Source organism: Lagopus muta, chromosome 1, assembly GCF_023343835.1.
Source record: "Lagopus muta isolate bLagMut1 chromosome 1, bLagMut1 primary, whole genome shotgun sequence".
NCBI lineage: Eukaryota > Metazoa > Chordata > Aves > Galliformes > Phasianidae > Lagopus > Lagopus muta.
In genome coordinates, this window is record NC_064433.1 from 1,610,258 (window position 1) to 1,637,810 (window position 27,553).

The 27,553-nt window shown below is 38.8% G+C and overlaps 1 protein-coding gene across 3 annotated transcripts in view; it reads right to left on the reverse strand.

Annotated features, from left to right (window-relative positions):
* The window catches only part of LRGUK (leucine rich repeats and guanylate kinase domain containing), a 52,185-nt gene extending 26,379 nt beyond the window's left edge, over positions 1-25,806 (reverse strand). For all 3 annotated transcript variants that reach the window (XR_007373359.1, XM_048926717.1, XM_048928001.1), the window contains exons 1-13: positions 25,548-25,806; positions 24,261-24,368; positions 23,546-23,627; positions 22,387-22,487; positions 21,835-21,916; positions 18,953-19,077; positions 15,395-15,538; positions 12,374-12,454; positions 10,851-10,937; positions 9,207-9,313; positions 5,358-5,477; positions 2,229-2,325; positions 1,072-1,185 (exon numbers count right to left, since the gene is read on the reverse strand). Coding sequence is in view for 2 of the 3 variants with exons in the window: in XM_048926717.1 (XP_048782674.1) it covers positions 1,072-1,185; positions 2,229-2,325; positions 5,358-5,477; positions 9,207-9,313; positions 10,851-10,937; positions 12,374-12,454; positions 15,395-15,538; positions 18,953-19,077; positions 21,835-21,916; positions 22,387-22,487; positions 23,546-23,627; positions 24,261-24,368; positions 25,548-25,718 (1,419 nt within the window). In the remaining variant the exon portion in view is untranslated. The remainder of the gene's footprint in view (positions 1-1,071; positions 1,186-2,228; positions 2,326-5,357; positions 5,478-9,206; positions 9,314-10,850; positions 10,938-12,373; positions 12,455-15,394; positions 15,539-18,952; positions 19,078-21,834; positions 21,917-22,386; positions 22,488-23,545; positions 23,628-24,260; positions 24,369-25,547) is intronic.
* Positions 25,807-27,553: the final 1,747 nt, after the last annotated feature.

Sequence of the window (27,553 nt, forward strand, 5' to 3'; positions counted from 1 at the left end):
AGAGGTGTAGTAGTATCTATGAACTTGTAGCAATCCCTTAGAGGTAGAGCTAAGCCCTACAAACACAGTGAAATACAGAAATATTCAGTATCATGTTTTGGGCACTCCGTAGAGTCTCTTGTTCTGGAAACTTACGTAGATAGATGGAGCTTTGGATTTTAGCAGCAAATGAAGCCTGCCTTTCCTCTTTGTTTCTTCAACCCTTGCCTAGTATACCATCTAAGGTAATGAAATGTTCTTAATTAGAGAGCGAGGTAAAATGTTGTTATTTGGGGATTCCAATAGATGGGTTTTGGCACATTGTTGTGACTTTGTTTCCTAACACAGCAAGACTTTTGAGATTCTGCCATCTGTGCATGTGCACCTGACAAATCTCAAAGAAGGTAAAATAATCCCTTACAGAGATTCCATCTTTTAACCGTTCTGCCCCAAATATTGCTCCTCTGTTGCCTCATCAGGAAAGGAGAAGCATGGCATTGTTTTAGAGAATGTGCAGCTCTAGACCACTCCCTCTCTAAGCTGGGGATAGGTGGAAAGAACGTGGATGAAAAGTTGAAGATACCATAATGGAAATATCAATGACATGGAGGGGAGATAAGGTGACTGAAGATGGGAAAAATTAAGAAATTTTAAGATGCCAGCCATGGGGTGCACGTGACTAAATGTGGGTATCTGTAAAGGAAATGTTAGGTATTGTTTCATGCATAGACAATGGAGAGCTACTTGATGCAAGCGGAGGAATTAAAGATACCATTCATTCAACCCAAAGAGTGCATTTCCAATGACACAAAAGAAGCCCAAAGAAGTCACTGAAATCCATCCAAGGAACCTGCTTTGGCAGGGGGGTTGGACTCGATGATCTCTGGAGGTCCCTTCCAACCCCTACGATTCTGTTTGTGATTTTGTGATCCACAGCAGGCCTGGTGTAAGGCCTTAGAATGCCTCTAAAGTCACTAAGTTGATAGGTCTAGGCTGCTGAAACAAACCTTAGTCAAACTGCACGAACTCCTCCCCGCAGCAGTTCTCACAAAATTATTTATTCAAAAATGTTAAAGCAAGATCAATTCTTACCTCCAGTTCTAAATGAATACATGTCGCAAGACCCTCTCTGGCAATTGAATCCACAGTGTCTCTTCCAAGTCCATAGTAATAGCCACTGTATTTATAGGTTGCTATAAACTTCCCCTGAAATTCAAAACAGTGAGTATAATGACAAAGGAAGTACTTTAATGAAAACACTTTCTTAAAGGAGCATAATTACTGTGAACTTCTTAGCTTGCTTTACCAACAGATTTTCTCTCTGACTAAATCATCAATGATAATAAGGCCAGTGGGAACACAACATTTGCAGAGAAGAGCACATAGCTAGCCTGCAGGGTATGGGTTTATATGCTGTTCATGGATAATAAAACACCAGAGCCTTGAAAACAAGCTGCTGACAGGTTACAGCTTTCATTGGTTATTCATTCCCTCTGTAAAAAAGCAGGATCTAAAATGAAGGGGCATCCTTTTTTTTGACAATACATCAAACCATATGGCTATGCCAGATAAAATGGGAGATGCCAAAGAAAAGAGGACAGAAACAATCCTGCAAGGAGAATGCATAATTGGCCAAGACATTTCAAAGTTAATACCTAACAACTGAAAATTTGGTTTCTAGCAGTATTTCTAGAGAAATGTAAGCAAAACTGCTTGGTTACTGAGAGTTACTATTAAGAACCATTAAAATCAGTCACTTAAGACTGTGTTGTCTCCCTTGTTTGCACATGTACAAAATAATGAGCTCTGTTGTGGCTTTTCAAGCCAAAATTTTATTGCAGGCAGCAAAAGACATCAGAAACAATAGCTGGAGGCACAATGCCTTCAGGGGGAATTTGCTAAAATTCAAAAGACTGCATTCCCTGCAGGGTTACTAGAAAATTTAGAGTGGAGATGACAGATATTTCATGAATTTATGTTTCTTGTACCCGCATTAGATACTTGTACATGCAAATAAGATTATTTCTACTTTATAATGCTATTTAAAGATTCCTACTGACCATTAGGCCTGCTGAATAGCTCCTATGTATGCATACAGAAGAAGAGACAACATAAATATACAATGAACTTTTGGTTGTTTTATATGAGCTTTCATATTCATTCACATAACTGTGAATGATGACTTGGATGGAAAAGTTGAGTTAACTCTGCAGCAAACAGTCCTGCCAGAATACTAGTGAGGCACTCACCGCTTTCAACATTTTGTCAAATGCTTCTTGAGAAACAAAATGATAATCAAGTCTGTTTTCTTCACCAAAGTAAGCTGCCCTGGTGGTGTGACAGGGACTGGAAGATAAATGGTGTAATAAAGAAAAAACCTGTTTTCAATCACAGAAGCAGCCATGGGATAGGAAGGGGGGAAAAAAAAGGAAGAGTTCTACAAATCATTTTATTTTTAAGAAGAGAAGAAATATGAGAAATACAAAGAGGTGCAAATCATACCACTAATGCTGCATGTTTGAAAGATTAACTCATAAATACACACAAAAAAGTTTAAATGTAACATTACATTTTGGCTATAAATCCCCTCCAACCCAGGATAGCCAGAGCTGAAGCTGTCATAGCACCCTGTAATAGAGAAATGATGAAACCATTTTTTCCCAGTTATGTCAGCTTGTGAATGATATAAAGTAGAATCCTGAATACAGAAAAGGAGACCAGGAATTAGGCTGAACTGTGAGGTTAAGAAAGAGATACAAAGACCAATCTTTAAATAGTGCCCTAATATCGAGAGGAGATACAGTCCTGAAACTAGGGAGATAAGTGGGACGCAAGGCAAGAAAAGTAATTGCCTGTCACCATGTAAGGATAATGGGATAAGCCTCAGAAATGGGAACTTAACTACCAGAAAAAAAAAACAAAAAACAACAAAAAACACTAAAACAAGACCAGTCCAAAAAGCCCCAGCTAAGTCAATGCATGTAGCAAGTTTGGATTAAGCTTGGATTAATACCAGCTTTGCTATTCAGTGGCTCATGTTCTTAGGAAATGATATTTTGCTAATTGTTTCTGGTTTGATTTTGCTTCTAATTTTCACATTGTTGGATAACAGGAATAAAAGCATGACATGGAATTCACGCTGACAGCATTTTCTCCTTAACTGCTGTTGGACTGTTTTGGAAAATATGGCAAAAAACATACCATGCTAGTATAACACCTACTGGGTTCACCCACATTGCCATATTTCTGGAGAAAGTTTTAATAGATTTTCAAGAGACAGGGAAAGGTAACTTAGAGATTAGAGCTGGAAGTGATAGAAAACCAGGAGCCACTTCATACCAAGTCAGTATTGTCTAAAACATGGGCCAAGGACTCAACTCTTGTTTTTCTAGCCTAGGATTTGCCCAGAGCATTGCTATTCTGAGTCATTAATTTTCTTTCTTTCTTTTCTTTTCACATCAGGAAGCAATGGCAAATGAGAACAACGTGCTACACATGGAGTCTGTAAAATAGCACTTCAAAGGCTTGATTTTTTCTTAAGATACTATGAACGCATCCAGCTTTAAAGGTCAATCCTGAGCACAAGCCAGATGGTTTGAGGGTCTAATTTCACTTTATTTTTTGAAACACTTTTAAACATTACAACCCTTTTTAATTGCAAAGCCATGTTTACATTCAAACTGCTAGAGTATCTTGCATGAAATACATTTTTAATGAGTGGAATGTTTGAAATTTAAAAGAGTAAGCCATAAAATTGCTTAAATCTCCACTGAATAATTAAAATACAACTTTGCTTTATGGTTGCAATTATCTGCTCTGTTAAGATTCTGTCTCTATTCCCCTTCCCGCCCCCCTCCCCCCTTGTGCATAAAACTTTTAGGAAATAAAATAGTATAAACAGTATAAAAACAATGCTCCTGAAAAAAAAACAAAGCAAAACAAAACTCAACACACAGTGCTTAGAAAATTTCAATTGACATTCAATTAGTTTGTAATTTCCCATCTCATCTTTCAAAACACTGCAGTTTTTTGGTTTTTTTTTAAGATAAAGAAAATACATTTTTCCAATTGCATAACCCTCTCAGGTCTTTTCTTACAATGTCCTTTTGATTCGCCCATTTATAGCCATGTGCTGGATTGGGTCATTAATCTGAGAACAGTGCAGGAATGTAAGCTTCTTCACTGTGGAATATTGTGGTAGCCAAGAAAGGTATATCAGATATTGAGAGATGTGGTTTAGTGGGCATGGTGGTGATGGCTGGACTGGATGACCTGTTTTTCAACCTCGATGATTTTATGTTATTACAACAACATGCAGATTGTGGTTCCATGATGTTGTGAAACTGAGAAATATTTCTCAAATATTCACTTGCCCATGGTCCATTTCTTACAAATTATGCTCAGTATGACAGCATGAATATGGATCCAAGATATTGTGACAAATACCATATGTACAAAACTATGGCCAAGGTATGGTTAAAAAAATTAACAGATAAAGTTGTGTGATTATAAAAACAACAAACAATTCAGGAAGAGTGACAAAAATAGAGGAGAGATGGTATAAGAGGCATACAGGGTTTCAGATCAGTGCCATATAGTGCACAGATCTATAAGAGGATCTCTGGAAATTAGCTACCATGAATAATGAGGTGAGTAGACAAAAGAAACAGCTTGTACCACCTAGTTTTAGGTGCCAGACAGTGGTGATTTGACTTAGCCACAATTCCTATCCATAGGCACTGAGGAAAGGTATGTGATTCACAAAAGCTGAATCCCCTCTGGAAAGAGCTGGTTTCTCTCCACTAAATACACAGGGAGCCCAAGGCAGAAAGGATCCTAATTCAGGCCTTTCAGAGTGGGAGAATTACTCCTCCCAGCAGGTGGTGAAGGCTGCAAAGTGCCATTTACTTTGATAGCACTACTTGCAAGATAATAAACTGGTCCAGCAATTGCACTTGCTTCTTGCCTAGCTTCTGGATGCAGCGTGCACATGCATGCTAATGTGTTTACATGCAGGTACATTATAAAAATTTAAGAGAAATGGATACATATCTAAACAGATGTTTAGACTGAAGGGCATGTGTGAGAGTAGATAGAACAGATCAATAAACAGAGCATAAATGACACTTTCTTGTTTGCTTCCTTGCCATTCACCTTTGAAAAGAACAAGACAATTTAAATGGCATTTCTTTTAAAGAAAGTATCTGATGACTTCAGGCAATTAAGCACTACAAAGAGATAAAATGCACAGCTACTAACATTTATTGGTTGTATTTAACTTTTAACTTCTTTGGGGAAAAAAAAAAAAAAACAATAAAAAACCCCAGCAATTTAAGTCTTGATCTCTGTGTTCTTTTAACCTCAAGGAGTGAACTTACCCATATCTGAAGAAATTATTGAACTGTCTGCAGATCCTATGAGCAAGCTCTCTCTTCCCACAGGCGAGAGGGCCAACCAATACCAGCATGGGGTAGGGAGCATCGAGACTAGGGAGAGTGCTACAAGAAAGGAAAACAAGGAGGCGTTAGGTTAGTTGGAAATAAAGTCTTCACAACATTGCATAAAGCTTCTGCAGAGACTTCATCATCATTTCCACTAATTTCCTCTATCAATCACGATATTCACATTGTTCACAGCATAGATTAAGATGAGGAAAAGCATGTGCTCAATTTGACACACTCTAAACATAAAAACAGAATAGAATGCTACAATAAAGACCCCTGGGTCTCTTTTGCTGAGGGTATAATATTATGTGTACAATATCTTCTCTGATTTACAGTCTTTTTGAAGTTGCCTCTGCAGTTATGGCATTGCTGGGTTTTGTTAAGAGTTTTCCAATTCTATTGCAGGGATGGTAATATTTTAATGATCGGGACAATAAACCTGGAGTGAACCCCAACTCAGTCCTACAAATCTTTATGTGCTCCTGCATATATTCTTGCTAACCTTGCCAGATGAAGGTAGTAATTTGTGAAGAGTTCTTCAGTTCAGTACAATGAGAGACACTAAGAAACTTAAACTCCACTGAACACAAATAACACTACAATGAAAGAAATCAAATCGTTGCAAAAACACAAAGCCTTCACTTTGGCTCCATTTTCTCCATGCTGTGCAGATGGTTTGATTCTTGAATTTTCTCTTCCAGCTTTAAATACTGGAATAAATGGTATTTCTGCATTTCTGAAAGTCCAGCAATTTAGGGATATAAAAATAGAATTCAACTTTAAACTCATTTTTTACTCTCACTTGGGCTGTAAGATCATGCCACTTGATGACATGTCAAAAATAGCTGAAATGATTTCAGAAACACACGTTTTTAACTAATGAATAGCTTTAAAACAACTTCAATTTTAAAGGAAGAAAACCACCTCTGTGCACTAGGATTACATTTAATGTGATTTACAGCAGGTGAGCATAAATTCCTGAAAACAGATTCCTTTCTTTTAACTCTTCCCTTGCACAGGACAAGATCCACAAGAAGTAATGATGGCCATCAAACACAAGCATGGGGAGAAATAACTATAAATAAATAAATAAATGAAATCACAGTAATAGCTTTACCTCTACTTAGGTTCAACAAAACAACTCCATCTTCTACCAGATTATACGGATGTAATGGGACTGAATGTTTGAGAAGCACTGAGATAATAATGTAATTCAGTCTCCTAGTTCTCCAGTGAAGTAGATAAATACTACCCTCACAGAAGACATAGCACACACACACCTAATAAATTGGCTGGCTTGAGGCTGTATATATGTGGGGTTACTAAATTGTAAAATGAAGTAAGACCCTGGTCCAGTGCTCCATTTACTGGACTAATTTCAAGCAAGAGAGCAGCAGCACCATTTGGAGACCTAAGGTTGTTTTGGTTTTGTTTATAAATGTACTGTGACATTTACAAAAATTAGACAACATTGACACAATAAGCTTATTAGCAGAATCATAGAATGATTTTGAGTTGGAATGGATCTTTAAAGGTCATCTAGCCCAACTTCCCTGCAAGGAACAGGGACACTTACAGCAAGATCAGGGCCTATTTACTTGGGATTGTCACTCTCTCTAAATAAATTCCCATTACTGGAACAGAGAACATATCTTCACATTCCTTGGCTTTATTGTTTCCACAGTACTATCTCTCATTACATCACCACTTACCTATTTTCAGAAGTTTTGGTTTTGCTAAAATGTAAAAGCAGGATCTGGTAAGGAGTTCTTGGTTTATTTAATGTTCATCTTTCAACTTCCTTTAGTGAGTAGAGCAATACACTGCTGTGAACAATTAATAGATTTCAAGGCCAGAAGGGACTCATGATCATCTAGCCAGATCCCCTTCATCACACTGGCTCCCCAAGTCAGTTCTTGTTTCAAGCCTGACGCTGAGGGTTCTGTCAGAGCATATTTTAATTAAAACGTTCCAGTTGTGGAGATTTCTTGGTACCCATGGTAAATTGTTCCAGTGGTTAATTACATTCATTGTTTAAAATAATCCTGCCCTCTTTTTTCTCTGAATAAATTTATCCTCAAAAGCCAGATAGTAAGTCTCATCATGTGCTTGCCCAATAGACTGAAGAGCCCTCTGTTATTAAATTTCCACTCCCCCCACAGCAGTTATAACTATGTCAAGCCACCTTTTTAAATGTCACATGCATTTAGAGTCAGGGAAAAAATATACATAATATTGTTCAGTGGTCTGTTACTATGTAATTAAAGATAGCATCAGGAAGCACACAGAGAGGGAATGGCATAAGTAACTTATGTTAATATTTTCTGACTGGAGTAAGTAACAGTATAACCTTTTCCTTTGATTTCAGGCTTTATTTTTAATAGAAATATTACTAAAACCAGAATTAATTATAAACTCATCTAACAAGATCGATGCAAATGAACTACAGCAATCTTGTTCCAGTAAGCAGTTTATAGCGTGGAAGACAGCAACGTATCATCATTAGGAAGATTTCATTAATGACTGTGTTGTGTATTTTCCAGCTGAGCATAGGCAAACACTCGAAGCATCATTAACAATTTTGGTCAGTACCATAAAGATTGCTTTGCTTATTTATATGTTTGTGTACACGATGCCTCTGACAGAGCTGTTCCTTTCTAGCAATGAAGACACACATGCACAATCCAATAAACAAATATTTAAATAAGGCCTATGTCTGCATTGGAAGAAATCCATGCCTTTAGGTAAAACTACTCTTTTTGGTTTGGTTGGTTGGCTTTTCTGTTTTTTTTAATAGGCTGATACAAATTCTCAGAGCTATCATCACCACAGGGATAGTTCCTATCTGTCATCATCAAGCCCAGAAATAAAACCAGCTTTACAATACAGACATCTAAAAATGTAAATTAAGTCACTGAATCATGGATCTTGAATCACGTTACTTAGCTATGAATTAAGATGCCCATAATGATGCTAAGACAGGATGTTGGGCACAAACTGATTTCAACACCCACTGTAGCTGATAAAATAACAAACCACTTATATGTCATTGCATCCTCCATCAGTGTACGTCAAAGCACTTTCCAAACTTATCAAGCAACTATCATAATTCGTCTACAGAACAGCAAAGTATGCTGATTTCCATTTTCTAAATGAGAAAGAAGACAGAATGAAGTCACCTGGCATGACAATGGCAATGTCAGAAAAAGAACATTGATTTGCTTCTCCCTTCTGTTCTTTAAATGGCAGACAGCATCATCTCCTCCCACGGGCACAAGTTGGACTTCCTTAAGTACAAACTTGAAAATTTTGCCTTATGAATATAGAAACGTGTCCCAGAGCCACAAAATAAAGCCATTCTGCTCACGCCGGTACGCCAGTAGCGTGAAGAGGAATAAGCAGAACAGGAAGAAATGTTTTACAGCTCTCTTCTCCCTCTAGAGACTTTCAAATTGCCTTTTAGAAATAGAAATTTTACATCTCTCATTTATGGTGCAAATGGCCATCTGTTTCAACAGATTGTTTAAAAGAAATGGAGTTGTGGACAATCTGTCTCCGACTTCAGAGGTGAATGACTAACTTCATTTCATAATCCATTTCAACCAAACAAGATCTGCCTAATTTGCAGACTGCTAACAGAATGCGATGGAACATGTCCTCTTCATTAGATTAATTTAAAGGTGGGAGAGGGATGGAAAAAAATGTCCCTCTAAATATGCCAACATATTCTGCTTTACATGAGTGCCACCCTCAGGAGCAGATGTGAAGTGGAGGTAAGCTTACCTGTCAAAGATTCTCTGGGGCTGCAGCATGCTATACATAAGCTGAGTCATATGATCTTTAGCAGCAACAACTTCTGGAGGAGGATCATATTGATTCACAGCATCAACCTGTCTCCAGAGTTTAGGGACAAAAGAAAGAAGAAGGGCAGTGATGTAATTGTTTCCAACTGCAATACGTTTCTAAGATCACTATGAATAAAGAGGGCTTCGTACTTTTGATAGTCAGTCCTTGCATTTGGCTTGTCTACACTCTGCTACATAAATGTGTTGGGGAGATTTAAACACAGTCTGATAGATGGATGGAAGGTAGCCAGAAGTAGCTCACCATCGTTAATATATTCAACCTTTTACTGGAAAGAAAACAGGATGCTACATAAGACACAAGGTAATTCTGCTTAGGTTTTAATTATCCATTAATTTGCATCCTTTCAGTGCTGGTAGAAGATGCCAAATTAAAATCCTTGGGGACTGAAGCCATTCATTTATTTGTTAGAAGAGAAACAATGGGTATTAACAAAGTAAGCAAACTGCAATTTTCTCCTGACAAAGCATTTCTGCCTTTCCTGGGAGGAAGAGCATTGAAACTACAAGGATTCTCCCTATTTATTCTATTGAAGGTACTGACCTCTAATGGGCTGTATTTATTTTATTTTACTTTTTTTGTTATTAATGCTTGCCTCTCCTACAATAACCTGAGGAAAGGATTTTTGAAGTAACTTCAACCACACAAAAGTTGTGTGCTAGTCTCAATCAGTCATCTAGGCTTACTCTTACAGTCCATAAAGAAAGAAAGATTTCTTGAATATATGAGTGTGGAAGGAAAGCAGATAGTCACATGAGACAAAGAATAAGATCAACATCTCTGGTATCATCCATTCATACTCATGATAGCAAGAGGCTGGCATTAAACAAGAGCCTTGATCCCTGATGTTTATGCAGCTGAAGTTAGGAGTGACGAATTTCCTGCAAGGATCCTTTATACATTTTTTTTTAAAGAATGCTTCCCTTAAATCCAACACCAATATGCAACTGTTAACCCTAGCAGTTCTAGATATGGCAGCACTAGAAGAAAAGTTTACAATAGAAAGTTACTGTAAGCAGTCTGAGCATTTATCTAAGGGAGGAAGATTTTACAGAGAAAATTGTATTGAGTAGACCTGGAAACAAATATCATTATAACATCCAGAATACATTATAAAAGAACACATTATAACCACAGCTGCTAAGTAAATATTCTGCCCAGAATGCTCCATCCCCAGAGGTGTTCAAAGCCAGGTTGGATGGGGCCCTGGGCAGCCTGGTCTAGTATTAGATATGGAGGTTGATGGCCCTGCCTGCGCTGGGGAGGTTGGAGCTTCATGATCCTTGGGGTCCCTTTCGACTCAAGCCATTTCATGATGGCTTTTAGCTAAGTTTTGCATTTTCACTTACATGCACGTGCTCCATATCTGGATTTAGAAGCAGAAGTCTCTGAATTTGTAGTCTATCAGATAGTCTGAAATATGGGACACCCATCACACTCAAATGACAAAAATCCTGTATTTGCATGCACAGCTGTTCAGGTTTTTTGTTTGTTTGTTTGTTTGCTTGTTTTTGTATTTGCATTCTTTACTTAGAAAAAAATCAGAATGATACACTTACATACCTTTTCTTCCACTGAAATATTCTTGAGATCCAGTTCTGTTAGTTGTTGCAACATGAAAATCACCAAGAGCCAATAATCTGTTTGTTCCTGAAGGAAAAAAGAACCTAGATTCATCAATCTAATATTTAATATCTCTCAGCTGAAATTAAGTTGGTTTTAATACAGTGTGATATAAGAAGACTGCTGGAGAACCAAAAGCATTATCTATTCTGGGACTACATGATCATCCATGTCTAATACTTCCAACCTTAGAAGGACTGCAGGAACTTTAGAAGAGAACTTGCATTATATAAGCATTTATAACAATGAATTTAAGTCTGGGACAATAAAAACGAATAATTAAAATTCAAATAAAAAGTTGACACCAATAAACAAAACTCAAATGGCTGTCTTAAGGTGATTGTTGTTCATGTAAGCTATTGAAACAGTAATTTAAAGGAATAAGATCAGAATCTGCTTAAGAGAAGGTCATATAAAGAGAAAAAGGTTTTCAGTACAGGGAGGGGCCTGGGACAGCCTATCTCAAAAGAAGAGTCAAAGCAAAGTTGAGCTGTGTAAGAAGATGGAGAGGATGTGTTTTCAGCCATTGTTTTGGCTTAACTAGCCTACTCTACTTTTAATTGGTAATAAATGAATCTTCCCCCAGTCAAGTCTGTTTTGCCTGTGATCATGATTGGTGACTTATCTCCCTGTCCTTATTCTGAATCATGAGTGTTTTAATCTTATTTTCTCCCCATCTTGCTGAGAAGGGGAAGTGAGAGCATGGTTTGGTGAGCAACTGGAGGAGAACCAAGGTCAATTCAGCACCATCTCAAACAACCTAGAAGTCACAAAAGTCAGGAGAGAGTCATCTTGGATTACTGAGGACAAGTTACAAATGCAAAGTCAGTATATCTGACATTTTGTGAATCATAAAATCGTTAAGGTTGAAAAAGACCTCCAAGATCAGATAGTCCAACTGTCCACATATTACCACCATGCCCACTAAACCACATCCCTCAGTGCCACATCTACACATTTCTTGAAAACCTGAGTAAAACAGATGTTTAATTCATTAGTTGAGGAATAGGGAGCCATAAACGAGGACTGAGTAAATCCTGGATGAAAAGATGATAGAGATTCCAGAGACACATTATTTGAAAAGGGCTACTATTAAGTTCCTTTCAGCTTTTCTCATGAACAAGACAGTACCTTCAAAGCAAACAAAAATGGGATCTTCTACCCAAAAAAATATCATTGCATACTATGAATACAAAAGTATTAACAAATTGATCAAATTCATGGATTTATTGTGTGAATATGAAACATGATACATTTGTAGCTTTGGCTAGGAAGTTCCCAAAGAAAGGTGGGTAAACATGCTGGCAGAACAACTGCTCATCACTACTTTGTTCCTAATCTTCACTCCCTGAGATGACCTGGCTACTCTCAGCGACAGAAAAGGAATCTAAATGGAATCTAGTGTGACACAAAACAGCAGCTCTAGGTTCATATTTTTGCCTTCATTTTTACTTTCTTCTTACCTGCACAGGATTTTTCAAAAGATTTAAAGCCCTGAGGAGAGGCAGATCTTGAATACTTTCAAGTTCACTCAGCTCAGCAATCTAATTAGCAACAAAAACAGAACATAAATTAGCAGCAACAGAGTCAATGATAACTATGGGGAAAAAAAAGTTTTTCATTCCTGTTCCTAAAATCTGGAAATAAAGAAGTCATTATACTCACAAACTGGGTATACATGTTAACTGCATTCAATAAGGCATTTTCAGCCACAAAAGGCAGACAACTTGGATGTTAGCTGGAGAAGCAATATAACACAGTAATTTCGAACCACCTGCGTTTTTCCCGTTCTTTCAAACGTCAAGCCATAACACATTTAACTTTTATGTGGCTGATGTGCTTAAGTGAGGCAATTCTGCAGTTATATTTGTGCTTCATGACTAGCGAAAATAATTCCTTCTAAGGAGATTTTCTTTTCACTGAAGCTCAAGTTAGAACACCCTATCTAACTTGCAGCACTTAACTGAAAAGCATCAGCATACTTATTCTTACCTCTATTTATGTCCAGAGGGTAATGCATCCCACTTAACGTCTCATCTGTTCACAAAGAAAACCTTGGTTGGCTGCACTCAGCCATAGCCATTAAGCTTTAGAAGTTACGTGGGACTGACCAAAGCTTGTGTGCCCAAAGTGAAGTCACGCCAGTGGCACTCAGTGAACACTTGTAAGGCTATCAGTTAAAACAAAGTGGGTAAAAAGGAATTCCTTCTGACTCATTTTAACCATCTGTAAATTAATTAGCCCAGATCAGCCACTTAGCAATTTCACTTTATAATCAGTGGAAAAAGACAGTTTCAGAGGACATGACCCATGCAAGGCTGGGATGAATGGAATTCTAAAGAAACTAATTTTCCTTTAAATGCTGGAAGATGGAGCCATCCCCATGTGTTAGTTAGCTTATGTGAGGTTCCTAAAAACCTTCAACCACACTCAATTCAATATTCCTTCTGAGATAACAAGCCCCCTGCAGAACAATTTTGACTAGGTTGTCATTTGAGTGGATTTCCCAGATAAGTCATAGAAAACCAACAGTCCATAACTGAAAACCCCTAAATATGTACAGGTTATATATGGGTTATACATGGGGCACCCAGCATAAGAAAGACAGGGAGCTCTTGGAATGGTCCAGAGGAGGACCACTAAGATGATCAGAGAGCTGGAGCACCTCTCCTAAGAAAAAAAGTTGAGGGAATTGGGCTTGTTTGACTTGGAGAAGAGAAGACTCCAGGAGATCTCATTGTGGCCTTCCAGTATTTGAAGGGAGCGTATAAACAGGAGGGGGAACGGCTGTTTATGAGGGTGGATAGTGATAGGACAAAGGGGAATGGTTTTAAACTTAGACAGGGAAGGTTTAGGTTAGATATCAGGAGGAAGTTTTTTGCACAGAGGGTGGTGACACACTGGAACAGGTTGCCCAAGGAGGTTGTGGATGCCCCATCCCTGGATGCATTCAAGGCCAGGCTGGATGTGGCTCTGGGCAGCCTGGTGTGGTGGTTGGCAACCCTGCACATAGCAGGGGGGTGAAACTCAATGATCATTGTGGTCCTTTTCAACCCAGGCCATTCTGTGATTCTATATATAGATAATGATATATGTGAGAGCTACATACTGCAGATAAACCTACTGTCCTCATTGGCCAACTGACAGCATGTGGGATTATTCCAGAGAGATAATTCCACCTTGTGGATGCAGAAGTGAAATAAAACATTGAGAGTTCTGTCCTATGTCTGCTGACTGGCCTTACAGATCTGCAGAATATCATGTCCACCCAGCTCTCCAGAGACACCAAGCAGCTGGCATCCTACTCTCACCACAGATGCAGGCAGACCAATGTAACTTTACCTTGGAACAATGAGTTCCAGTGAGAACCCTTAACACAGCTTTTTTAGACAGATAAAACTTGAGGCTAAAGCAACTGTGCCAATATTCTCTTTACATTATTCTGCAGAAAGAAATGTTCAAAAATGGTGACTCATTAAACAGCTTCAACAACATCATTAACAGAGGTAGGTTTTGATGAGGCAAAATTAATAGTTCCTACGTGCCGTGAAGAACAGTAGAATCTATATGAGGCAATGGAAGTGGCATTATTAATACTAATAACAGCTACACCATTAGATAGTTTCCTGTCTTGTGTAATTTCAAACACTGATGCACCTTGAAATGTCAACCTGAACACATCATGAGAAAAAGAATTCATAGTGTACTGTATTCCTATTCTCTTATAAATGTATCTTGCGTGGGGAAAATTACAGAAAATGTTCAGTTCCTGGTTTATACTGTTATTTCTCATTTTCTTCTTTTTTTTTTCCACATGCAGATCTATCTTTGATGTCAGAATGATTCATGAATTGACAGTCTTTTCAGCTAGAGACTCCAGGAACTCAACATCAAAAGGATTAGGCATACGTAGTCTGGGTTTCAAAATTCAAATACAAATGAGTTAGATTGTATCATCGTACTCCCTGTGAAAATCTTGCTGCAGAACAAAACACAATTTATAGCAGAGTACACGCAGTTCTGCCTTACAGAAACGTACCACTTGAGAGCTCAGAAGAATCTGTGGTCATAAAATCAGGCTGAGAGATATTAGCAAACCCTCCCGACAGTAGGAAAGCTGTGATGTAAGTAAAGATCCTCAAGAATAATCAAACTGAAAAAAAACCACCAATACTCACCTCTATCATATCTACACAAGGGAATTGTGTTAGGTCTTTATGTACACGAGCACTAAATGCAACAGAAGTGATCCTTACATAACAATAAACCTGGAGATGTCAAATAAAGCCTGAGGAATATACTACTAATCAACATGTGAAACAATACTGGAGCAAAACATCGAAGGAAAAATGGCATCTTATCTAATATTCCTTTCTTGGAGTATTGTAAGATTCATTGTTTGACGTTTCTAGGGATTGGATTTAAGGAGAAACAAAAAAGGATGCATTCTCAGAACAAGTTGAGATCAATATTAAATATGTTACCTTGTTATCCTCTAGATTGATCACCTCTAGTAAATCATGTCCCTCCAAGCCTTCTAGAGTAGCTATTTTATTGCTAGAAAGGTCCAGCTTCCATAGAGTTTTCAATCTATCCAAGCCGGTTATCTTCTCAAGCAGGTTAGAGCTCTAAGGATACAGGAAAACATATGAAGTATGATGAAGTTCTACAGATGGGAAACAACATCTCTGAGGAAGAGCAGTGTTCACTTTATTATTGAGAATCCTATTACAAACAGGCCTTTTATGCACTGGCCCCATCATGAGATGACATACTGCAGCTCTCCATACTCCTCAAGGAGAAAAGAACTACCTTCTGATTAACTTCTGCTCACCTTGAATAACAGCAAGTGACAACAGCAGTATAAAAAGAGCTCTAGCATTCTTTTTGAGATCATACTGCCTAGAGAATACACTTGCCACCATCAAACTCAAATTTAGAAAATAGATATACACATAAAAATATAGAATACATACAATATACATACATACAATTTTCCTCCATAATTGTGGTTATATTTACATTTATGATTAGAGAATAATGAAAATATTAAGGTAGAACAAAACAGTACTGCCTTCTTTGGGCTACAGGCAATCTATAAAATCTCTCTGGGATACACAAGTTCATTAATATGTACAAAGTGAAGACAGACTATTTGCTGTCAGTGACAGCATGCCCTGAAATGTTCCAATAAAAACCCCTACCTACCTCTACTGTAAATTCACCTGGACAGGAAATTACCCAAGCTTCTGGGAACTCAAGCAATTATCATTGTTTTACATTGCTTCCAAACAAGTTACAAGATAGAAAACTATATTAATCACGGGACACCAGATGGCTTCATTTCTCTGGACCCCACAAATCATACACTCATTCCTGCTAAACTCTAAACAGATACAACATGCAGGATTCTCCACTCATCTCTGTCTCAGTGGCTACATGTACCCAGATGGCCTCTCAACATGATTCTCTCCCTATAACCTTGCAAGTTATATTTTTCCATCAGCATCACCTTGTGCTGAAACCTCAGAAGCCTCATATTCTATTTATAAATATTTAGGAACTGTTGAAATAAATAAGCCAGCTGACTCTAATGTTAATCCAGTTGTCTGTCCTTGACATTTTTCCTGACTTTTAAATCTTTAATTAGGTTATTAATAGCATGGAAGCACTCTCTTCCTGTATGCTGTTAGACCTCCTTAATAAGATAAAGCTCAGAGTTCTAGTTGCAAAATGCTATGCAAGAGGTACACATAGAATTCTGTGAACAAAAGAGATTTTTGTAGAGGTCCTTTCTTGCTAAGCATAAAATTCCTAAGAGTCCAGTTCATTAGAGTTGCACTTGTTATTTTTTGCAAGCTTAAGCAGAACAGAGGCTTTTTTGCAATAGTTAGGCAGTATTTACAGTTTCTGAAGTCTTTCTTCCAAACTTCAGACCTTTACTACTCTTTCAACCTGAAAGCTCAGTGGAAAATAGAAAGGGAATCTGAATCAATGGGTAGAAAGGGGGAAAAAAAAGAGAGGAACTGCATCTTGTTCTAATTAGCAAAAGAAAACGCTACGTTAAAATCTGTCTATTTACATAATTTTCACAACTATCTACTTTGCTAATTAAAAAAGAGAAGCAGTTGGATAAATAATCGTATCAGCATGTAAGAACCCAAACTGAAGAACGTGTTCATATTAATAAGCCTTAGCTGTTAACACGATCTCCAAAGCACTTTACAGGGCAGATAACCATTACTAACAGAATTATTATTAGGCCTTTTAACAGACGAGGAAATCAAGGTACACAATGGCTAAGCAATTTAGTAGAGAGGAGTTATTTAGAGAGAAGATTTTCCTGTCAGCTTAGATTTTTGTATTCCTATAGTTCATTTCAAAACTCCTAGACAAGATTTTGCCAATCTTTTCCACTAAAAAATTAGAAAAAAATACTATTATTGCCACTGAAGGCACTAGATAGAAATATAAATCCATTAAAAATATACTGCTGAATGATTTTTGAATATATTATTCAAAATATACAACTGCCCACTTATGAATGTGAATGCCTGTACCAAAGCAGCAAAAAAGTATAAGGGACAATCAGGTGAAATGGACACAGACCTTACTTCTGCTCTTCTACTTGAATTACTACAGCACACACATTAAAAAATCTTAAAAATTTTACAAGGATTGAAAAAGAATTCTATACTTGAATAAAGGATTCATTCGCTTTACCTAAAATATTTATGTAGGTGCTTAACACTAATGTAGCAGATATGAACATATTTCTATGTATAGCTTTTTCATACTCAGTTTTAAATTACTATTTTAAAGTACTATTACAAAGTAAAACCTATTAAGACGTGGACTTGCATTTTTATAGCAATTGCATTAAAAGTAGTTTTTGCTTGTACTTTGCAGCCTCTATACTGATAGCCCTCCCTACTACGCATCTTGAAATAATTTAGAAGAAATTGGTATATTTTACTGATGTGGAACTGAGGAATACTGGAATAAACACCTACCCAAGACTCAAAAAAGGGCCAGATGCATTCAAGTGTAGGCATTGACACATAGAGATCTACAATGGGTTCTCAGCAATCTTTATAAACAACAGAGAGCAAGAGATGCTTCCAAGGACTGATGCATCTTGCATTAAGAGAGATGTCATCCACTGAGGATGAGGATAATGCAGTACTTTAGATGTCCATTTCTCTCCACTGATTTTTGAGGCATCAGAGAACAAGCTCTGATGCAGTGATGTACACTACAGAAATCTGTAACCAGACATGATAAATCCCACTAAAAATCTAAAATATGCCCTAGAAATGTTGTATTGCAAATATACCCTGGAACAGGTTGCCCAAGGAGGCTGTGCATGCCCCCTCCCTGCAGGCATTCAAGGCCAGGCTGGATGTGGCTCTGGGCAGCCTGGTCTGCTGGTTGGCGACCCTGCACACAGCAGGGGGTTGAAACTGGATGATCACTGTGGTCCTTTTCAACCCAGGCCATTCTTATGATGACTCTATGATACCCTGATATCTTCATGCAAAATTAGCAATGTAAGACTTTCAGTCACATTACAAAATCCTTAAAGATAAATAAGATTCTTTAATAACACTACATTTGCATACTAAACTTGTTTTCTAAAAGTGAATGCAAGCTGCTCAGTCCTCCTTTTTCTCTTGTGTCTAGTTCACTGCCGTCACAAACACAGCTTTGAGGAAATGTATCTCTGAAGATAACCAGTGTTAGGACAAGAAACAATGGCTTGAAGTCATACCAAGTGAGGTTCAGTTGGATATTAGGAAAAAATTCTCAAAAAGAGTGGTAAAGTATTGGAATGGGCTGCCCAGGGGGGTGGTGGAACCATCATCACTGGAGGTGTTCAAGAAGTGTGAAGATGTGGCACTAAAGGCCACGGTTTAGTGGACATGGTGAGGATGGGCTGACAGTTGGAGTTGAAAATTTGTTATGTAATTACCTTCACTTTTATTATGGCCTTAATATATTGATAAAGATTGACAGCAAAGCAATAAGAAATACTTTCTTACCAGATTGAGTATTCTGATAGGTAAGTTCTCAAGGCCACGGATTGCAGTGAGTCTGTTGTGTGACAAACTAAGGTGAGTCAGACTACGACACCTCTCCAGTCCTCTTATCTCCTCTATGTTATTAACTTGGTAAAGGATTTGGAATTCAAGGAAAATAACTGGATGCAAAACTCATAGCAATAGTTGCTGGCCACATTACTCACTGGGATTGAAGTTTGTGGTATGGGGAGCTGGATGTCAAATGCTTCATGCTAAAGAGTTTAACATTCCAGCTGCTCATGCCCATGCCTGCTCTGAAACGTACTGCTTCCTTGTTTGAATGATACAACTTTCTGTGGAACTGCAGAATAAGTGACTTAATTTACCCTCCTCTCCTTTTTTGTGGGTAAGTGTCCAATGTGGAACTATTTATGTGAAAAACAAGCAACAGAACCAAGCAAAATAGCCAGAAGAAGCAGGACACAGAGAAATGCCTTTAGGCAATCTCAGAAGAAAACACTTTTTAATTGACTCAAGATAATGAACTCTGCCTGCAAAAACAGATGAGTTCTCACTCTTATCAGGCAGTGGACAAGTTATCTGGATTTTTTTCTTCTAACTCTGAATGATATTGTAAATCTAAATGAAATGTAAGCTTAGACAGTGCCAATATAATCCTTTTTAATAACCATAACCTTACTCTGTTTTTCGTTTTTTTTTTTTTCTTTAGCCACCATCTTATATGAGGATTTCATTATATTTTACCTCTAAGTTCTGCACTCAGGCTGAGGTAGGAAAGGAGAGGAGAAGAAATGAGCTGGAAAGCTGAGATTTATCTTTTCAAAGGACCTCACTTGGCTGTTTCCTACACTTAGGAAAGAAACCAGAAGCATGCACAAGCACTGATAGCTGACAGATATTCACTGATGCAAATACAGCATGGGACTGCTCCTCTTTCAACCAAGGAGGAAAAGCTTTAGTGAGCAAAGAATTAAGGTCGATATGAAGGAGATCAACAAATCATTCACTGCCAGTAAACACAAGCACCAGCCTGTTTCGAGACAAACAGGTTTAAGCCATAAGCATCAATATGAGGCAGCAAATTGCTCAGCACTAAGAACTAATATAATCAGTTTTCTAGCAGCCCACTAGAATGCCTTGTCAGCTATTATCGTCCAAGCTGTCTCCTCTCTGGTTTGGGCAGCTTCCTCCTTGAAAACTCATTCATACTCCTGTCAGGTGTGCTTCTATGTGCACCTGTCAGAAAGAAAGTTACAATGACCTTACCATCTGCATTAGAATTCTTTTAAATATGGTAAGAAATGCTTAGTTGCTGTCAAAAAGGAAATGCATGCCAAACATTTCCACGACTGCACAATATTTATTATTAATTTTTTTTTTTTTCCCCATTTATGATTACAAAGAACAGCTTGTTTTGTCTGCCATGTCTTCCGTGAGGAATGCCTGACGTGGGTTAGGAACAGTGTCACTTTACTGTTCTAAATTCTGTCCTCATTTGCCTCTGTTTCTGAGAGTCCCATTATAATCGCACACATGAAACAGCTTTTATTTCCATTACATTGGCATCAGTGCAAATGAAGAAACTGAAGACAGCATGCTGTAGCATTCCAATCAAATGAAGAAATACTGATTCAGATCTATAATATAAAAATCTGTTCTTTTTCCCTTTTCATTTTTGTCATACGTATAAATTTTTTTGCACTACGATGGAAAATTAGAATTGCAAAGGAATAGCATCTCCATGCCATTTTCTGACAAGAATTATGTCACCTGCACACCTTGTAAAACGTGTGAATAAGGTAACCTGGAAACCCTGCAAATCCTTAATCTGTTCCCACATTAAAAAGACATTGTATTAATACTGTTAGGTAATGGGCTACTTTAAGGACAAGAGACAGAGAAAAAAAAACGGCCTGCTGACTTCTTTTCAGAGAGCAGAACATCAAGATGCAACTTATGAAGCAAAGAGGAAAGGGTTGCAAGGCTTCAGGAAGCAATTGTAGATGAGGCTACACGTCACTGTGAAGCTCCAGAAGAGTTTTCAGAGAAGCATATATAATCTATACGGAGACTAAGAGCACTGTGAACAACCTTAGAAAAGTAAGCAATCAAGAAATTCTATCTGCAGATTCACACTTCCCTGATTTCTGCCACAATAGTGTTTTTAGTCATGTGAAATAGGAACCAGTGACACTGTAGCACATACGGTTTCCCTGTCTCTGGAAGTGTTCAAGGCCAAACTGGATGGTCTGGTATTAAATGTGGAGGTTGGTGGTGCTGTGGCAGGGGGGCTGGAGATTCCTGCTCCTCGAGGTCCCTTCCAACCCTGGCCATTCTGTGATTCTGTGTAGCAAAATACTCTGCCTCTGTGTGTGTATGCAATGGTATACTCCAGGAAATTTCCTCTCCCTTAAAGATTCTCTTCACTAGCACTAAACAACCTTGCTCTCCATAGAGCCTCTGTAGGCCCTCAGTAATAGTAGCTAAGTCTAAGATTAAATAACACACGACTTGTTCACTTAAGGGATCTTAGTGTTCCAGGCTGATTTCCTATTAACTTCTCTTATTTTAAAACAGTGGGGTTATTAGCTCTGCTATGTGAAGGCAGTGTAACATGTCACATTTTCAGTTTAACATGATGCAAAGTTGAAGATTTTCTGTGTTCCTCTGGCAGGCTAGCTTTACATACATCTACAAACAGCTTTAACTCATTAAACTCAGTAAATTCAGATCAGTATCACAATCAGAATTATAATGCTTAAGCTTCCTTCTAAAGAAAAGCATGACATGAAGGAAAAAATACAAAGAACTGCTTGAAGCAAAAATTTGTTCATAAGGCAACCAAGCAACATTTCTTCCACTCAAATCTCCATGAAGGATACAGTCCAGCAAGAGTTTAGTTAATGACTGGTATGCTGACAAATCTTGCATTTTAGGTATTTGATTGTGCGAAAAATCTACTTCCTAAAGAGAAAGGAAGACAAAATTAGTTTTCTTTTTTCACCACTTATAGATGTCTTGTGAAATTAAATGGCTGTTATATTAAACTTGTGATCAATTTTACAGACATTAGAAGAACATCAACATTAGTACTGGAACCTAAGCAGGAAGGCTCATTTTTACAAGGAGGAATTCAAAACTACGTTTTTTCAAACAAACATGACATTAGAGGTCCTGCAATTATGCATACGTATTAAAAATACACCTTCCCATGGAATGCTGAGGTTCTGAAGGTGTAAGAAAATAAAATCTGAAACGTACAATGTAAAACACCCAGAGGTTTGGTAAATATACTAAAACGTCAAATGAAGTATCAGAGAAGAACAAGGAAAGCTCAAAAGTTGGCTTCTGCACACATCCAAACACAATGTCTAAAGTTGATTTAAAAAAACATTCTGAATTGAACCTATAAAATGCATCTATTTGCAACTTACCTTGAGATTTTTCGGTGGCTTAAAACCAAAATATGTAGTCAATTCGTTGTTGGAAGCATTCAGTTCTAGTAAATAAGGCATCTGACTGACACAAGAAAGATCTAATAACAAAACAAATGCCAAATGCTTCACATGAATGCATAGGTAAATGCAGATGTCATCATGTCAGAATGTGATAATTATGTTCAATAGCAACTGAAAATCAGCTCGTGATTACACATTCAGAAAGCAGTGTTTGAAATGCAGAAGTCTGATACATTAATGCCTTGTACTAGAAAAAAAAAAATGATTACTAAACATCAAAGAACAAATATTCAAATTCTACATAAAATCTCCATTAGGAAACATATTTGTCTGTGAGCCATAATATAGCTCTGTATTCTAATTCTCTTTAAAGTAACAGAGAGACTACCTCTGTCCTAACTTATTAATTACTGGAGAAAAGTATTTGAGTCATTACTGATAACTAAATAACGAGTGCTACAAAAAAGTCCACGCTCTGCTCAGACCTAGGCTTGCTTTTACTAACAGTCTGTCTGTCAAACAGAGAAGTGCTGCCCTACCAAAGTGCTGCTATGACACAACTCAGCACCTCAACTGAAATGAAGTTGAAAGCAAAACTGTAATCTGCTGCTACTACAGATCATTTGTTTTCATGTTAAATTAAAAAGATGAGTTGGGGGGTACAAGGCAGAGGAAAGGAGCGGAAAATAACAGGTTTTACTTCAGTCTCCATTAGTTATCTCTCTAAATACAGTGTGCTATTTGTTCTTTGGTCCGCAATGGAAAACCTTGAGGAAGGATAGCCCAAGGCTTGCAAAACTGTACCAGCCATAATTTTACACACTGTGACATTTGTATGTGCAAAGTCTCAACCTTAATCTTGTACTGACATGCTTGCTTGCATTTTAGTTGTGGATAATAAACTGGACAATAATCTCCATGTTCCCACTGATAAGCATATGCTGGTGCAGCACTCTGAACAGTCCATACATCATCCATGACAAGATCGAGCCATTGCCTCAGTCTGTAGAGCCAGCACAGTTATGCCATTAAAATGTAGACCAAGGTTTGTGATATTAAGCCTACACGGTACGCTGCATTTCTTATCTTAAATGATTTCACAATCCAAGAATTTACTAGTGTATTTAGTACATACCATTAATTTTATTATATGAAAGTTCCAACTTCTGTAGGTGGACGTATCTGGAGAGAATGTTAATGTTGCTCAACTCACGACCCTGGAAAAATAAAGCAAAGAGACTTTAATAACTAACTGTATAACCTCGCCTTTCTCTCTCAAGAGATGTGAAGTATCAGAAGACACTGAAGACATCCCCCAAGGTCCCTCCAGCTGGATCTCTGAACAGAACAGCAGAAAGCATGTTAGACCAGCCATTAATGGAGACAATGTCAAAAGAATACTTTAGAGCACAATCACGACACAGCTGCAGCTAGGAATAGTGCCACAGAAGCAAGGCTCCACAGAAGGATGCCTACAGCAAGAAATTTTTAAGGCAACCATTTTAACTTTCTGTCCAGAAGACACTGAACGCAGCTTTCTTAAATGTTTAGCATGTTCTTCTTTTTCTTTCTCTAGCTGATTAAAGAATGAAGATACACTTCCATACCTGAAAAGGGAGCATGAAAAAACATTACTACTGCTGCAACTAAGTGAAAAGAACAGTCCTGATGTGGCAATTGTGAGTAGAAGCTGTGTTGTGTCTTATCAAGTGTCCCAGATATGGGAAATTGATGCGTATAGACAATTTTATTTCTTAACATTATTTTACCAGGCCAACTATTTGCTGTTACAAAGAAGAAACCTTTGAGTGGAAAAGCACTTTATAATGATGCTCTTCACTTATACTTACTGAAAGTGACAGATTAAGATAAACGTATTCAGTACCAGGCGCTGAGCGCCCCAGCTTGTGGAGACCCTCAGCCACAGTGTCTTCATCCAACATTCCTTCCAAACACTCCTATAAAACACCAGGAAGGAGGGAAAGGGAGAGGAATGGATTTAGGGGAGATTTATGAAACAAAATTCCAATCTATAGAATCTAAGAGCTGTAACTGGGAACAGTTTAATATAAGACCTCAATCAAATGCTACTTTAAGTGCTCCATCACTTTGTTAAGGCACTACACATTAGGAAGAAGGATGAATAGAGCCCTCAAAACTAATAAATAGAAACACATTACATGCTAACTCCAGCCATTGAAAAAGGTTCGTAGTCAATCTTTCCAAAGCTTTTTTTTTGTTGTTGTTGGGATTTTTTTTTTAACTTTCTGATTTACAGGCTCAGCCTGTTTTCAGAGATGTTGAGCCATGAAACTCACATTGATTATGGATGTTAACATCTCGGCAAATCAGCATTAACATAACCCCTGTGTTGTATACCCCAATACACGCATTATTGGAGGCCCTTTGCATTTGTTCAGCATGAGCAGCTAGTGCTACTCTCCAGAGAACACTCTTTGCCAAAGAGGCTACTTGACAGATGGCACTAATGAACCACTGCGTAGATTTAATGAGAAAATAAGCCAATGGCTTGTGAAATTCCTATGAGCCAAGAGAAGTCACACAATGATCCCTTATCTACAGACAAGGATAAATAATGTTTCCAATGGCAGTCATCTAAATCATAGCACCTATATGTTCTTATCTACAGACAAGGATAAATAATGTTTCCAGTGGCAATCATTTAAATTATTACACCTATATGTTATAGCAATGGTGACTGCAGAGATATTTTCATGACTGTTGTAGCAGTGGACACAAAAGCCCAGCCAAGAAGGTAGATCCAGGAGCTTATTTAACCTCAGGGCTGGGGGTATATGCAAGAAAGGGACTTAATTTGCTAATTCATATTCCCTGGATTAATTAATCAATCTATATTTGTCTTTGTCTTCATAGAAGGAGAGGTAGGGAGCAATATAGAACTCTCCAGGATACAGTAGGGATGGAAGGGATCCTAACAAGAAAATGAAGCACCAAAGCATCCTTTTCTCTTGTTGGGGAAATGAAAATCACTTCCTTTTGCCCTCATTACCTCTCTACTTTTCCCCCCACAACTACCCTGACAGATGAGGAGGGAAAAGACACTGTCCCTATAGGCACACCCCTTCCCAAAGAGCAGGGGAAGCTCTGAGCTGAACCTCTGTGGGATGCAAATCCTTGAGTTCATCCTCTTTCTCCTCCTCTTCGTCCTCTTGCTGAGGAGGGTGGTGCTGCAGGTCGGACCCCTCGAAGTGCCCCTGGGAAAAGTCGTGCTGGAGGTCAGAAGAAGGAACGGGCAGCTCTTCTTGCTTCTCCTCGGTCCCCGCCATGAACTGTGAGAAATGAGCAGAGAAGCAGAGAAATCTGCGTTATCGACGCTTCGCAATCGAGCTCAGCCCTCAGCCCGGGCCGCCACCATCTTGTTTACTCTCTCGTTGTCATGGAGACGGGAAAAGCACCGCCTTCCCCTCTCCCCCCATTCGCGCCATCTCGACAGCCAGCCAATCAGAAAAGCGGCGGTTGGAGCGGTGCACGCTGGGAGTTGTAGTTCTCTGCGCGCGGCTCGTCCGTAGGGGACAGGCGTGCCGCAGAGCATCTTGGGAGTTGTAGTCTGCTTCAGAGGCGCTCTCCTCAGCCAACCTCCTCACCCAGCTATTTTCTTACGGTTCCAACTCCTTCTCCGTTTGTGTTCTGACCCATGGGGAGAATACAGCTGCTCATGGTAAAACAATTTAATGTGGGAGACAATGGATTCGTGCTGATTGCAGTGGCTATCCAATGTGGGCCATGGCAGCCAGCTGACAGTCCTGAAATTCAGCTTCTCGTTGCCACATAATTGCCTTCTCCACCTGTGTTCATTAAAGGACACCCATCTTTGATTTCAATTGTTGTTTTTTTTTAAAAAAAAGAGAGGAAAAAAAAGGACATAAAACCTCCTTATGGACACCATCCGCTGACTTTTATCTCTGTGCTTCAGGGAAACATTATGATAACTGCAATAAAGCTACTCCAAATTGCCTTCCTTCATTATCTCGCCAGCCATAAATGTTAAAACCCTTAATGAGATTTACTCCTTTTCCATTAAGCACCGTGTGCCTCCTCCCAGAGCCCTCTGGGCACAGTGGCTGCCCTGCAATGGCTCTTCTCCAGGTAGGGCATGGCTGGGGCTGTGTTCAGAGGAGGGCAGCAAAGGCACAGGATGGAGAGCTTGTGGAAAGATGGAAAATCCTGAAGGGGAAGGCTGAGTCCTGTCAGGATATGCACAGGGAGGCTTTTAGAATCATAGGGTCATAGAATTGATTGAATTGGAAGGGACCTTGAAAGGTCAGCTAGTCCAACTCTCCTGCAATGAGCAGGGATACCTATAACTAGATCAGTGTGCTCAGAGCCTGCTCCAGTGTGATCCTCCAGGGATGGGGCATCCACCACCCCTCTGGGCAACCTCTGCCAGTGTCTCACCACCTTTATTATTTTTCTTTATATCCAGTCCAAATCTTCCCTGTTTTCATTTGAAAACATTTCCCCATGTCCTGTTACAACGGACCCTGCTAAGGAGTTGGTCCCCTTCTTTCTCCCATCTCCCCTTTAGATATTGAAAGGTCACTATCAGGTCTCCCCAGAGCCTCCTCTTCTCCAAGCTGATCAGCCACAGCTCTCTCAGCCTGGGGAAGTGTTCTATCCCTTGGATCATTTTTTGTGGCCCTCCCCTGGATGTGCTCCAGCAAGTCTATGTCTCTCCTGTACTGAAGATTCCACATCCGGATGCATTACTCTAGGTGAGACCTCACCAGCACAGAGTAGAGGGGCAGGATCACCTCCCTTGCCCTGCTGGCCATGCTTCTTTTGATGCCAGAGCTTCAAAGCCAAGCAGGAGCTGCTTGATGAGAGCAGGCTTCCTAGAAAGCTGGATGATATGCCATGTCTGTCAGGTTGATGTGCCAAGAGGTATTTGGGTTATGCCCTTAATAATATGCTTTAACTTTTGGTTAGCCTTGAAGTGGTCAGACAGCTGGACTTGGTGATCTTTTAGGTTGGTTCCAACTATCCCTCCCCTCTCTCTATTCACACCCTGGACTGCAAACAGCATGGGAGGGCTGACCTCATTTGGCCAACCAGTGTTCCCTGGCTTCTCACTGCCTTCCCCATTCAACAAGCACAGGTGAAC